This window comes from Carassius carassius, chromosome 16 (genome assembly GCF_963082965.1).
Source record: "Carassius carassius chromosome 16, fCarCar2.1, whole genome shotgun sequence".
NCBI classification, from domain to species: Eukaryota; Metazoa; Chordata; class Actinopteri; order Cypriniformes; family Cyprinidae; genus Carassius; species Carassius carassius.
In genome coordinates, this window is record NC_081770.1 from 24,573,827 (window position 1) to 24,588,236 (window position 14,410).

At 37.8% G+C, this 14,410-nt stretch overlaps 1 protein-coding gene across 1 annotated transcript in view; it reads right to left on the minus strand.

Annotated features, from left to right (window-relative positions):
- Nucleotides 1-6,458: 6,458 nt before the first annotated feature.
- The window catches only part of LOC132160216 (complement C3-like), a 61,883-nt gene continuing 53,931 nt past the window's right edge, over nt 6,459-14,410 (minus strand). Inside the window, exons 33-42 of the mRNA XM_059569955.1 lie at nt 14,268-14,358; nt 14,124-14,175; nt 13,967-14,051; nt 10,537-10,623; nt 10,348-10,453; nt 8,575-8,658; nt 8,224-8,307; nt 8,071-8,151; nt 6,800-6,947; nt 6,459-6,717 (exon numbers count right to left, since the gene is read on the minus strand). Coding sequence (XP_059425938.1) covers nt 6,573-6,717; nt 6,800-6,947; nt 8,071-8,151; nt 8,224-8,307; nt 8,575-8,658; nt 10,348-10,453; nt 10,537-10,623; nt 13,967-14,051; nt 14,124-14,175; nt 14,268-14,358 — 963 coding nt within the window. The 3' untranslated portion in view covers nt 6,459-6,572. The remainder of the gene's footprint in view (nt 6,718-6,799; nt 6,948-8,070; nt 8,152-8,223; nt 8,308-8,574; nt 8,659-10,347; nt 10,454-10,536; nt 10,624-13,966; nt 14,052-14,123; nt 14,176-14,267; nt 14,359-14,410) is intronic.

The following is a 14,410-nucleotide window of genomic DNA, read 5'->3' on the forward strand; positions in this document are numbered from 1 at the left end:
AGTGAAGTAACGCTTGTCGCGGACTTGGACTTTTACTTTATCAAGTGTGGTAAATCGAGACACTAGTGATGGGAAGTTCGGATCATTATACCGACTCAGACTTTTTAGTCACATTCAGCAAAATGAACGAATCCTTTTTCGAGTCATTTCGTTCCTTTTAGCTAAATGTAATTAAAATGTTACGTGTTACTTCCCCAACACATCTAGTACTTACGCAAACGTTGATCACACTACAAACAATACAAAACTTTCCAAAGCAGCAAGTTCTCAAGCTGTCTGCTCTGGTATAGTTAAGGTTGCCGTCAATATTGCCATATCAATTTAAGCCGGATTCAGACCCTGAGACCCACTACAGATATGTTAGCATACATGTAAAAACCAAATACTGAATAATGGAAACTGGAAAATGTTCTAGGTGTGGAAAATGAGTGTAAATATAAAATTTCACAGAAAAATACAATAAAATACAAAATAAATAATCGCATTTGCACCAGAAAGTTTCATCCTTATCAAGTGCCTTTGCTATTTCTCTCCCAAAGTTATAAGAATTAAACAGGTATTTTAAAGTTGATTTCTAGAGTATCTCTTAATTCACTCACACAAGGGCTCAACATCTCCAGTCATTTTTTAATGTTTTTAAAATCCTTCAGCTTCATTATCTACTGTTAAATGGTCCAGAAAAGTTCCCACTTGTGGACAAACTAATTATTGCAAAAAAGTATATAAAGTGTGCACGGTTCTAAAAAATAGGGCTGTGCAGGATAATGCTGATAACAAAATTGAATTATATCACACATACTGTACAGCTACGTTAGCATACATGTAAAAACTGAAGTATACTCTGGGCTTTACTCAAAAGTATTCAACTTCGCTGCATACCTCATCTCTCATTGTTTGTGGGCACCCGTGAAAGATATCACTAGGTGGAATAGAAACCATCATGGATGCATTCCACTTCACTTTAAGACGCTATCACAAACTTCCTCCATCACTTCCCATCAGGGAATCCTGGACACTGTTTTGAAGTGCATTCCACGTCATCAAATGGAAGAGGAAAGTTTATTTGAACAAGGAAAGTTTATATGGACAGACCCTCAAAATAAGTTTTAGACAAGAAATTGGTAACGAAGGTATAGGCGTCAACAACAGGGAATCCCTCTGAACACCCTTAAACCACTCATTACACTTAAGCAATTGAAATGCTAAAGTCACATTTCCTCTAGTCTCAGCCTCAAACGTCACGCCCACTGATCGTTGGCTGATTGTCGAAGTCCTCATCAGATTGGTTGAATTCTACAGGATTTCCGCGAGACGTGTGTGTCGCGTTCTTTAACGTTCCGCCTGGAAACAAAGATAAGGTGGCGCCGAACCCCCTCACGAAAGTAGAAAGCCGTCGTGTTTACAACTGTGATGACGAGCGCCTATCAGAATCAACCAAACACTGGATTTTCATAAGTATGTAAAATATTTAAAAATAGGTCCGTGAGTTTTACACACTGATCTGTTATTGCAGCGACATTTACACGCCTCGAAATGTAACAATGAACGAAATTAACTGTGATTGTTTTTTTGACATGTCGGTCAAACGGCCTCATGGGCGGGCCTTGGCCAATGAAAGCTGCCATAGATTCCAGACCTACAGCTGTCAGTCTGAAGGTCTGGCTACACGAGACTACATTTCCTCCAAAGTAGTTTTAGACAAAAAATTGCTCATACTTAAATCCCCACCCCATCTCCTCACCTAAATAACCATATATAAAGCTTACAATGCCTACTTTCATAATGAATAACCTCATCTGCCCATTATTTCCATATGCATATTCCCATCCAGAAAATTGTGTAGACATATGAATGCCCCATTTTTTGAATTTGCTATATTGAATTGTAACCCATAAATGACATGGTTGGGAATATCCATGGGAATTGTTATGCAGATGAGGTTGTGCATATTAAAACTAGGCGTTGTAAACTCCATATATGGTTATTTTGGGGAGGAGACAGGCAGAGATTATACATCAGGCTAATCTATGAGATGTTTTATAGATAAAGCTGAAGCATATAGATAAATGCTTTCCTGTTTTCCATTTTGATTCCTAATCTTCTATGCTTTTCTTCTTCTGTATATGCTAAAACAAAGGCTCTTTCTTTCAATGCTTCCCCCCAACTCTCTGTCTGCCTCTGTTGTATTTTTTCTCATGTCCTTGATCTTGTGTGTAAGATTAGCAGTCGTCGTGGCATTGTTCCGTTTATCATTGAGCAGATGTGCCGAGCACTGCTGTGGCCCACATCTTCCTCTCTCCTTCCTCTTCCCTCTTCCTCTGAGTGACAGTGATGAAGGTATTCGGGTAAACAGGACTCTGTGTTGATGGATGGGTCAGTAAGCAGCTGGTGTGTGAGATCAGCGGCAGCCGTATGACAAGCACCTGCAAAAGTCTCAGGGGAAACAAGCACCAAACACAATCTTGTTCATTCTTCTAATCTATATTTACAGGTTTGTTTAAAGAGTTTCTGTCCATGTTGATTCGTTTTAAACCTATATCATGTTCTTTCTTCGATGGAGTGCTAAAATAGAGATTTTGAATAATATTCACACTGCTCTTTTCCATATAATAAATACATATTTATGGTTTGATTTCATATGATTTTTGAATGTATCTGAAAAAAAGTTTTATATGCTCACAAATGCAGTTTATTTAATCAAAAATACAGTAAAAAGTTCTGTGGTAAAAAGTTTTGGCGCCGACATAAATATTGGAATAATTTATTAAAATAACTGTTTTCTATTGGAATGTATTTTAAAATGTAATTTATTTATGTAATCTTAGCTGAATTTTCAGCATGATTACTTCCGTTTTCAGTGTCACATGATACTTCATATTTCTGTGGAAACAGGATTTTATTTTATTTTATTTTTTTAAATAGAAGATAACAAATACAATGTTTTGTAGTGATATAAATGTCTAAAATAATATTTACTCTGAATAACTTAAAGGAGCATTGCTTAGGTTCTGAAATTTCGAACCGTTACTGACACCAGTGGCCGTTAGAGGAACTGCAGCCAGTCTTATGCTCGTTCTCAGTGCGCACACTCTTTTTTTTTTTTTTTTTAACTTACGAGGAGTGTCCGTGGGTGTCTGAATTGTGCTGGAGGCTGGTCGCTTCTTTCCATCCGCAGAGTCCATTTGAAAACACTATTGCTTCTGCTTACTATAATGGCTGGCGTGCCGTACGGTTGTAAGCCCAAGTAGACGAGAATGCGCATGACGTCACATTTTGTGAATTTTCGCGCCAATTCGGGCCCGACTCCTCCACACACAATGGAGCCTACAGGCTGATAGAGGCAACCGATTTGATGTCACACCTGAATGCCATAATTCTCAGAAAACACACTCTACAGTAGCCTACATGCATCAGTGCAATGCATTATTATCAATGAAAGGTGTTTTAGGCCACTTGACGAAATTCCCGATTTGCCTGGGTTGGTTTGGGGATTTTTTTACACGCACGATTAGTGCAATTAGCAACGCGGTCACGAGCACTGTGCGAGGAGTATTGTCTGAGTTTTATCGCTCATCCGCAGTGTATTACAGAGAGGAAAGAGAAAGGCGTGAAAGCGCAGTGTTACTCAATGGAATAATGAGGTCATTTTTGTCTGATCACACAATGCTTCCAGTCTTCCCCCGATGTTAAGATGAAGCTCTTTTGGCGGGAAGCGACAGTATTGTTCTCACTTTAGTGTTTACCATGTGTGTGGGAGAGAGAGAGATAACTACAGCTAGGTGACATCAGCAGCACATAGAAAACCCCTCATTAGGGAGTGATTCATCTTATTAGTAGCATTTCAAAAATGCAGCACGGGCAGTAGGGCCTAAAGAAAGGTTACTCGCAGTCAGCTGATGACGACGAGCTTAAACACACAGACAAACACACGCACATGGCCACACACCTGTGCAGGTGGGCTTTTTGAGCTGCTTCATTTGAAGCCTGGTCAGATCTGCCCACAATAATAGATCAAAGGTCTCGCTTCAAAGCGTTCAAAAATAAAGTGCGTACGTGTGAAACAGAAAAGAAAGAAGCTGTGATGGCGGTACAAACATTGCTTTCTAAAGACAGGTGCACTGATGAGAATATATATATGTCAAAATGATCTTTCTCACAGTACGTGTGGGCGATGTAGGCCCTATTGATCATTTCTAAAAGATTCTATGGGTTTGATGATATTTTAAAACACCTTTTTTTCCAAGTTTTTTTTCATTACTTGAGAGTGTATGCAAGTGTGAAGACTATAGCATCTCTTAACTGTCCATTTCAGTGAATGTTCAAAACTCATTCAACTCAAGATTCAATTATACACTTGCAGCATCACTTAGAAATGTTCGTGGAAATCCCTCTGAACTTTAAAATCATAGTAGAAAAAATATATATTGATGTGAGTATTGCTTATTAGCATTTATTGTAATATTGGGCAATACAAATTACACTTAAAAAAGTATATATATATATATTACGTCTTGCTTTAAACATTTTGCATACTTAAAAAAAAAAATGGTTGTTTGGTCAACCTAAAAAAAAAAAACTTTTTACATTTAAAATGTGTCCTTTATGCCATTTTGATTAAATACTGAAATATAGGCCAACACAAATATCATACAATTTTCTAAATAAATAAATGTAATATTATTTTTATAAAATATACAAAAAAGTATAACAAATATATAATATTAGTTAATGATTTAGTTAATGAGCCTAATAATGTAGGCTTTTACATACATTGTCAAATGGATGTAAAAAATAGAACTTTAGAATATGTACAATATATAAAAGATAAAAAGTTCTAAAAATGCAGTACAGTGTTGACCAACTCAAATATTGTCAGTTGGCGTAAAATTAATTTGCCAGATATATTAGGCATATAACAGATATGTTTTTATCTTTAACTTTATATTTTCAATAAGCACACTGTATCTAGTGAAAAAAAATATATTTTGGTGTAAGCATGGACCTCTGCGATCTGTAAGATCAGAGAATCCACAAATGACAGTGTAAGTGTATTTATGTTGAGATTGAGCGATGAGAGCACAAGTCTGTGCTTGTGAGTGTGAGATGGAATGACTTACAGTAACAGCCAGTTACAATAGTATGAAAATACTTTTCTAATAGTCTTTCTATTACTCTCAATCTCAAACTATCCTTATGATCAGTTTTGGACATTTTCGACACATAAATGGGTGAAAAACTGTAAATCAGGCTTGATTTTTAATACCTGACAAAAGCCAGTCATATAGGAATCACTCTCTCCCCGATATTACTAATATTTCTGAAGGTATAATTCATTGCTTTTTTATCAGTAAAGTCATGCGTAGCTGGTATATCTTAGATAAACCAGGTTGGGTTTAACCGCACAGGTTATCTTTGAACTGCACACCTGTTGGTACTTTAAAGGCTTGCAGGTGAGTGGAGATGAAGGGGTGGTATGAGACGAGGAAGGAGAATGTGTGTGTAATGTTGGCAGTAATTGTCTCTTTGGCCTCGTGCCTGGTTTTTAATGGCTGCTGCTCTATAATGGCACTAAAGCAGTTTGAGCCAGTGAATGAGGACATACTGTTACTGTAAATATCATAAAACAGAGCAGATGATCTAAACAGGAGGCCTCTCTGGCAGTGCTCTTCAGTACGAGCTGGCGGGGAGAGCATTGTTTCCTGCTTCCTCTGTATTATGACTAGACATTAAACTCTCAGGGTCTTTCACACACTCCTACACACACATTTGCGTACAAACACAATCTCTTATGTCTGGATTGCATGTGTTGATAAGTTAGGAAACTCGAGAGCATGTCTCAAATGTAATTTGAAAAAATCATTTAAATCTTATTATAGGTTTCATTTTTTTAAACATGCTGGAAAGGCAGTGAAATTCTTGATGAATTGCGCCCTCTTGTGGCTGTAGATTACAATGCATAAAGCACTTCATACAGATTTATTAGATAATTGTCTTTTCAGTTAAATCGCATGAACAGTTTAGTAGGAACGGATTTGCTTGTTCAACAACACAATTGTGTATTTTATTTTTTTTCATAATTCACTTTCATTGTGTTTTATCATATACATCTATAAAATATAAATTTACTTTATAAGTTTATGTTGGGATTACATGAATCATTTTTGTTAAACACTGAAAAAAAGAAAACTTCATAGAAAAAAAAAAATCCAGAATCATTTCAAATTTAAGACTGAGCTGATTTTTGATAAATGTCAGTGTATTACTGTGTATGGAAGCACAAACATTGTTGTCAAAATTATTATAACTTAATAAACCAAACTAAAATAAGTGTAAAGTAACAATTTAATAAAACATGACCAAAACCAGGTAACATACTGTATATATACCCTTTTAGCCTTTTATATTCAGTCGAAAAGGTCTGTTTCAGGTCTTGTAATTCATTTAAATATATATAACAGCATAGTTCTGTAACATTTCTATTAATGATATGCAATATAATATGATTTTTGGTTACAGATTTGATACGTTATTGTCATTAGAGTGTTTAGAGAATAAAATTTGTGAGGCGTCTCTCAAATCTGACGGCAACTCTTTGTCAGTGCTGCTGGGAAGCTCTTCAGCTCAGCACATTTCACCTTCAGAGCGGATCCACGAACACATTCAGACTCGGCTGGCCAGCGCTCGACCCACGTGTCCTTACCCAGCATATACAGGTACCTGAGAGAGAAAATGCAAATTAACTTTGCCAAAAGAAAAAAATAAATCTTTTGGGTGTTTAGTGATATTATGCTATACTCACATGTTGGTTGTGCTCCCTGCTTGTGAAACATCAGCAGTCCGCCCAATGATCAGATAGTCCTGACCCTCTCTCAAACCAAGCCCTCTCCTACAGCTTGCATGTGAGAGAAACATCCTCTTGTCATTTTTTTTCAAACCAGCTTCTGACCCTGCATGGACAAGTAAATGCATAAACATGGTAATAGCCAGAGCCAGCATAGTCACATTTAAATATATCTGCAAGTTGTGATTCTATTGTTGAACACTGCCATCTTTCCTGTGATCAGAGTTTTCAGCATCATTGCTCCAGTCTTCAGTGTCCCATGATCCTTCAGAAATTATTCTAATATGCTGATTTGCTGCTGGCGTGTGTGTGTGTGTGTGTACCCATACTAGAGTTCCCTTGGGTGTGTACTTCTGATGTCTAGCACAGAAAAAATAAAATGCCACACAGAGGACAGGCGTAAAATAGCCTGATAGGCGCTGAATAGCCTGGTAAAGAAAGATGCAGTTCAGGAGATAAACAGTTAATAAGATTATGCGATATGAGATCCTTTCATAACATATAATATAATACTTTTCAGTGCAAATTCTTCACTGCACATCTCTTTAGTAAATACTAGCATACTATTTTAATATACTAATTAAATATATCTAAATTACGGCCTATGCTCTCAATGTCAAATGCAGAAATGTTAATCCATGCATTTATGACCTGTGTGTACTTGCTTAATAATAAATATTCATCTTTTGATTATTGCTGTTGCCTATAGTAATTCCGTGTGTGATTTTTAATTTCCAGCCCAATTTAAGCCTGCAGTATAATAACTTTTAAACAATAGATGACTTAAATAAAACAACCCAGCATGCTGGGTAAAAATACTTAACCCAACCAGCTGGGTCAAAATAACCCAGCACGCGCTCTGGCCAATATTTACCCACTGCTGGGTTGCCAAATAACTCAAGCTGGGTTGTTTTTAACCCAGCCCCTCATTATCACAACCCTGCTAAGATGTAGTGCCAATATGTGTTCTCAGTGGTTCCCCCTCCTGCTGGTGGCCCCCTAGGTGACCACCTAGCCTTCCTATGCCTAGAAATGGTACTGCAGATGGCCAAAATGTCCGCCCTATTAGAGAATTATTGTTTAAAAAGCAGGAAAACAAAAATAAGAGGGAATTTTTACACACACACACACACACACACACATAAACACACAGACTGGGCACTAGTTGCCAGCTTTTCCTTCACTAGTACAATTTATCCATTAAAATAAAGTAGTCAACTATGACTTACCCTTTTGTATAATCTGGACGATCTTCATCTCGTACTGATCATAGTGACACTTCTTTACACTGATCAGTTTAACCTTGTAGACTGAAGAGAAGACACCAATTAAACCAATTTATTGCCCTCAGAGACACCACCCCCACCGCAATAAATATTCACCATAATGTCTTCCTTCGCATGCAGCTAGTTTCAACCGCTGTTTTCCAAAAGACAAATTTTCTGGTTTCCGTACACAGCAGTTACCTGTGCAGAAAAATTAAATAGCTAAGATTATATGTATAAAAAATGTACATACTTTTTTATGTGTAGAAAAAAAAGTTATATTAAAGGATTGATTCACTCAGAAAATATAAAATAAATGACATGGTTTGCAAGGGATCATTTTAATGCATTTCAAATGTTACTATACATAAAAAATATATAGCAATATTATCCATATAAATTCTATGTTATAATTTGCCAGTTTAACATGTTTCATGTGTAAAGTGAAAGAAAGGAGTTGAGACGGACCCTGTGAGCAGCGACACACGTTATTTTTGCAGATATTTTCCAGCTGAATTTCAGGAGGAGAGTAGAACCTGCTACAGCGTTTATCTGAAACATCAGAGACCTTAGATAGCGTTCATCACATAAAACATCTTAAAAATGTTAAATCTTCACAGCAAAGCAAACACCACTAATTAGCAAACACCACTAATAATGCAAACCCAATAAATCATAATATTCTACTAAGACTGGGTTGACAATCTTGATTTCCCAATTTTATGTCTTTAAATCAATAGGTCTTCTTTTTAATTAATTAATATAGATTTCGGTGCCAGTCCTATAAGTGAAATATGTGGTTGCATAGGGCCCCATGTCCACCAAGGGGCCCCATGTCAGGGGTTCAGACAGTAATGTTTGGTAATAATAAATCTAGTTTTAGCGACGAATGGAGCTAAAGCGTAGTGTTAAATCTAAATGTTAAATCTAAATGTTGAATCTAAATGTTTTGGGTGAAACTAAATATTTAGGTAATATGCAAATTCAAAATGCCGAAAGTGCCCAAATAAAAGCTCGATGAGGTCAGTGTGTGTGCATCGTGTCAAATAAGTAACAAATAAAAACCATCTCATCCGAGGAAATTGACTCTTGGATATGGATTATTGTGATAATGACTACCATATTTTCCGGACTATAAGTTGCACTTTTTTTCATAGTTTGGCTGGTCCCCCGAGGCGGCAGTGGCATTTGCTCACAGTTCACCCGAGGCGGCGGCAGCCGCTCTTGGTTGCCCCCTGGGGCGAACCTTTATACCTCTTTCTCCAGGCACTCTTCCATTACACGGGCCTGGCCCTCCATCCCTCCCCCTGATCCACCTCCGTTCCGCCTCCCTCCGTGATTTATTATTTTGGAGTGTCTGGAATCCACTCCTTAAGGGAGGGGTTCTGTCACAGTCTTCTGTCTTTCTGTCACTGTCTTCTGTGAGTGTTGTGTTTGTTTGGTGCCATGTGCTCTCTCCTGTCCTTTTCTGACCCCGCCCACCTTGTCACCTCATTACTGTTTAGTTGCTCCACCTGTGTTTCTCCCTGTGTCACTCTGCACAGCTGTGTCACCCACTCACACATTCACTCTACACACCTGGTTCACTCTGCACACCTGTTCACATACTCACACATTCCCCATTTGTTCACTAGTATATAGTTTTGTCTCACACACTACTCTTCCTGTCTGGATTATTGTAATGTTCCCTGTCATTTGTTTCTGTTTTGTTTTTGCCATGTTGGACTTTTTGTTCTATTAAAGTTAATCTTCCCTGCATTTGGACCCTGACCTTGTTCTTTCCACGGTGCTGTCCCTACCGCGCCGTGACAATATGTGCACATATTATCTAAACCACATATTAATGTTTTATATTTTTTAATGAAAAAAAATGGTTTGTGTTTTATATTTTGAAGAAAACGACAAGGCAGTGGTGCTTGATATCATTTCATTTATTGTAATGCGTGTACTCGTTGCATGTAGCCAAGGAGTAGGCAAGGTAAGCTGACTGATGTTATCAAGTACGCTGCTGTCCAATTTGCAGGATTACTGGACTTGGACTTCGCAAGTCGTGTATCGGAATTGAATTTTGAAATCTGTATAGATACCCAGCCCTAATTCATACTGATATATTAATGTTTTAATGTCTCAATCACATTAGTGATTTAAATAATGCATTAATTAGTTCACTCATGGGTGTTTGGTAATTACATTCAAGTTACATAAAAAAAACTACAGTTGAAATTAAATGTGTGTACAAACCTTTGTTGTAGTACTGGTACACTGTGACAGTAGAAGGCTGAAGGAGTCCCACTATAAATTTCTGATGCAGTCTGAATGAGATCACATCTGTCTCAGTACTGGACACCTGTCACCAGAGACATATTTAATATTGCCTCAATTTAAATCATGCTAAATAAGATTTAACTGTAAGTTCTGTTGCTAGGATACCTTAAATAGGTGAATTATGAGGGATCCTCTGTCACTCAGGTTCACCACTTGGAAGTTGTTGATGTAACGATCCACTGGATTCATAAGCTATAAAGGCAACTCATTATCAGTTATACAAAACCAGCTATTGCTATTAAGATTCAGCCTAAAGGTGCAGTCACATTTGCACATTAGCGTTTTTTGGCATCTGCCCGGGGTAGCATTTTTTTCATGATACAAGCTCACAGCGAAATCATTCACGGCAGGGCCAAATAATTCCATGGGGCAAACTAGAGAGTTAAGGAAGGTGACCATGTCAACGTCCTTGATCTCCATCAGGTTCAACTAAAGCCTTGCCTAAATAAGCCCTGCCCTCTAGAATGGAGGTGGTCCAACCTGCAGGACTTGGATGGATGCACCGCATGAGCCTTCAATCCCAGAGCCAATAGAGGGCAGAGATGCACAGTGACCGCTTGAGGGGGTACCTTGGCATAATCCTTGAGGTGAGGGCAGCAGAAGTGGAGGAATAAATGTGCACTTTGTAGGGGGTGTGACACGTTCATAGTGAACTTCCTGGAAGAACGATAAGAGCCTTTGCCAGGAGGATCATTGACGGGATCCTGTCAGGTATTACTTGTCAGCCTTAATTTTAGCAGTATGGAAATAGGCAGGGGTGGTGCTAGGGCTGGGCTAAGGGGGCTGAAGCCCCAAACTTTTTTCAGTAAAGACCTGAATGTTTAACTTCTATGCCCAGTAACCATCATCACTGATTCTTCGTGTGCATTACTATAATTTCCAGAACCACAAATTGTCATTCACTCCAGCCAAGAAATGCCCACTGAGGCTTGTACTTATGATTGACATGTGGCCAACCATTGATAAAATGTTGCAGCTGCTTCAGGTATCTGTAACCTTACTGTATAACCTATCCCTATAATACTCAACTCAACTTTATTTATAAAGCACTTTCAACACCACAAGTGGAACCAAAGTGCTGTACAGAAAGTATAAAAGAGAAACATAAAAACAAAAACAGACATATGATATACACACTTACAAAGCATTGTCAAAAGCTAAAGAAAACAAATAAGTTTTAAGCGCACTCTGAAAAACACCCAATGAAGGACAAGTTTTAACAGACAGTGGAAAGACATTCCAAAGCCTAGGAGCTACAACAGAAAATGCCCGATCGCCTTTACATTTTAAACTCATTCGTGGAACTACAAGAAGCAACTGATCATTCGAGCGCAGAGATCTGCTGGATTGACAGCGGCTGATTAAATCAGTAACATACTCGGGGGCTAGACCATGCAGAGATTTAAAAACATACAACAGCGCAATTCTGCAATTCTGTAACGTATGGGTAACCAATGTAGTTTAATTAAAACCGGAGTAATGTGTTCTCTCTTCTTAGTACCCGTTAAAAGTCTGGCAGCTGAGTTCTGAACGAGCTGCAAACGGGAGAGAGAAGCCTGACTCACACCGGGATACAATACATTACAATAATCCAAAGGTGAAGACACAAAGGCGTGAACAACCTTCTCCATATCATTAAAAGTAAGAATAGATTTCAATTTAGATATCGATCTAAGATGGAAGAAACTATTCTTAACAACAGCATTAATTTGCTGCTCAAATTTAAGCTCAGAGTCAAAAATGACTCCAAGGTTCCTCACGTTAGAGAGTTTTTTTCCCCAGGAAACAACCCCAGGCAGTCATCATCCACACACCCCTTATTTCCAAATAAAAGGAGCTCAGTCTTATCCTCATTTAATTGGAGAAAGTTATTTGCAAGCCAGAACTTAACTTCTGCCAAACATGCATGAAGAGACTGAATGGCACTTTTATGCCCATGTTTCAGTGGTACATAAATTTGAGAATCATCTGCATAAAGATGACACTGAATCCCACATTTTTCAAAAATAGAACCTAGAGGGAGCATATAAAGGGAAAATAAAATTGGTCCCAGTATTGTGGACACACAACGGGGGCAATGGAAGAAAAATAATCCCCTAAATTGACTGAAAGTGTCCTATCCTTCAAATAGGAAGAGAACCATTTCAGGGCTAAGCCCTGAATACCAACCTGATCCCTAAGACGATCAATGACAATGTTATGATCAACTGTATCAAATGCCGCTGTAAGATCTAACAACACCAAGACAACGCGGTTTCCAGAATCAACACCTCGTAGGATATCATTAGACACCCTCAAAAGAGCCGATTCTGCACTATGACCAACTCTAAAACCTGACTGGAATCTATCGCAGATGTTATTCCTAATTAAAAAGACATTAAGCTGTGCGTGCACAAGTTTTTCAAGCACTGCTCTAGACTGTTCAAAACTTTTGTTTGAATAGTCAGTAGCAAAGTCTTTAAATATGAAAACATACTTAAAGGCTGTGAGTTAGAAGCACCAGACTGTCCTTACAAAGTTGGATTTGTCCCACTTTTTAGAAACAGCCTTTGTGCACAGCCGGCCTTGTACTCTCCCAGCTTCAGGAGACAGTCCTCTGTAAAAATGCGCTGTACACACTTGAATATTTGGGATGTACTGTTCAGGAGCAGTGTTTTGTAAATATAGCTTAACTACTGATTTCTAGTTGTGTCGTCATTTTGATGGCCAAACAAAGTAGTATGAGTTTCTCAATGAAACGGCATCTCCACGACTTGGCGGCAGAGGCAACAATACTAAAGCAAGAAAAAAAGTTACGCCGCCTTTTCTTATATATGCATGAACAGCTTGAAACACTCCAAAGCCAAAGGAAAACATTAAATAGCGTCATAGGACCCCTTTAATCATAGAATTATATGGCATCTTCTTTAGGGCGTTCAGAGAGTTTACATAAATGGTTTGGTTAGCATGGTTTGTGACAGGCTTTTCTTAATGCCAGGGCAAAAATTCAAAGAAAACGAAATAAATATTAAGTTGGTTAAATTGTAGAGACAATGTTGTCTTTGCTCCATTTTACAAAAAAAAAAATGCCCAAATTAAGCCATGTTGTGCATCTCAGCGGCAACTCACAGCAAGTTAATTATTGAATTAATTTGCATTTTTGTACTGACCCATTCATTAAAACAGTTTCTTACTTTGCTCCTGAAAGAATCAGTCATTTTGAAAGAATTGACTGAATAAAAGACTCAGCGACTCATTAAGACAGCATCTTGCTGTCTTAATTTTTTTCAAGTGCATACTATATATTGCTGAATATACATCTATACATTGAAATAATTTACGGATAAGTCTTGAATGAGCCCTTAAGCACAAAAATCTAACTTTCCTAGGTTTGCAAGTTAATGTCAAGAAAAATATCAAATAAAGTCACAATCCCTTTAAAAAGACTAGATTTCGCCCAATAAAATTTGCAGCACAATGGTAAATGTGACCACACCTTGATTAGTAAATTTTACTTAAGACTTATGATCTAACAGAAGTATGTGTGTGGTCTCACCTGTTCTAAGTCAGAGTTTTCGGGCTCAAAGCCGGTGGGCAAGCCTATATCCAGAATTACCATTCTTTGCTCTCCCTCAAGAGCCCTGACAAAATAAAAAAGCTAACATTTGACAGCTTTTTCTGCCAAGAGGTTGTGAAACAATAGAACTGCTTACCTCACTCTGATATTAAGTTTGTAAGACATTTCTACATCTGGTCTGGGATTTCCTAAAATGGATCATGGATATTTAATCAACATGTTTGATACCGAAGCTTAAAAATATACAGTAAGAATTATTAAAACTATGTCAAGAACATACCATTAGTCTTAGCAATGGAGACATCAAGTTGGAAGCCATTACATGTGCTGTTCTCATACACATCAGGAAGCTCATGGTACACTGTTACTACCTGGGACACATAAAACAGGAACAAATTGATAGTTTATAAGTATTTTATAATC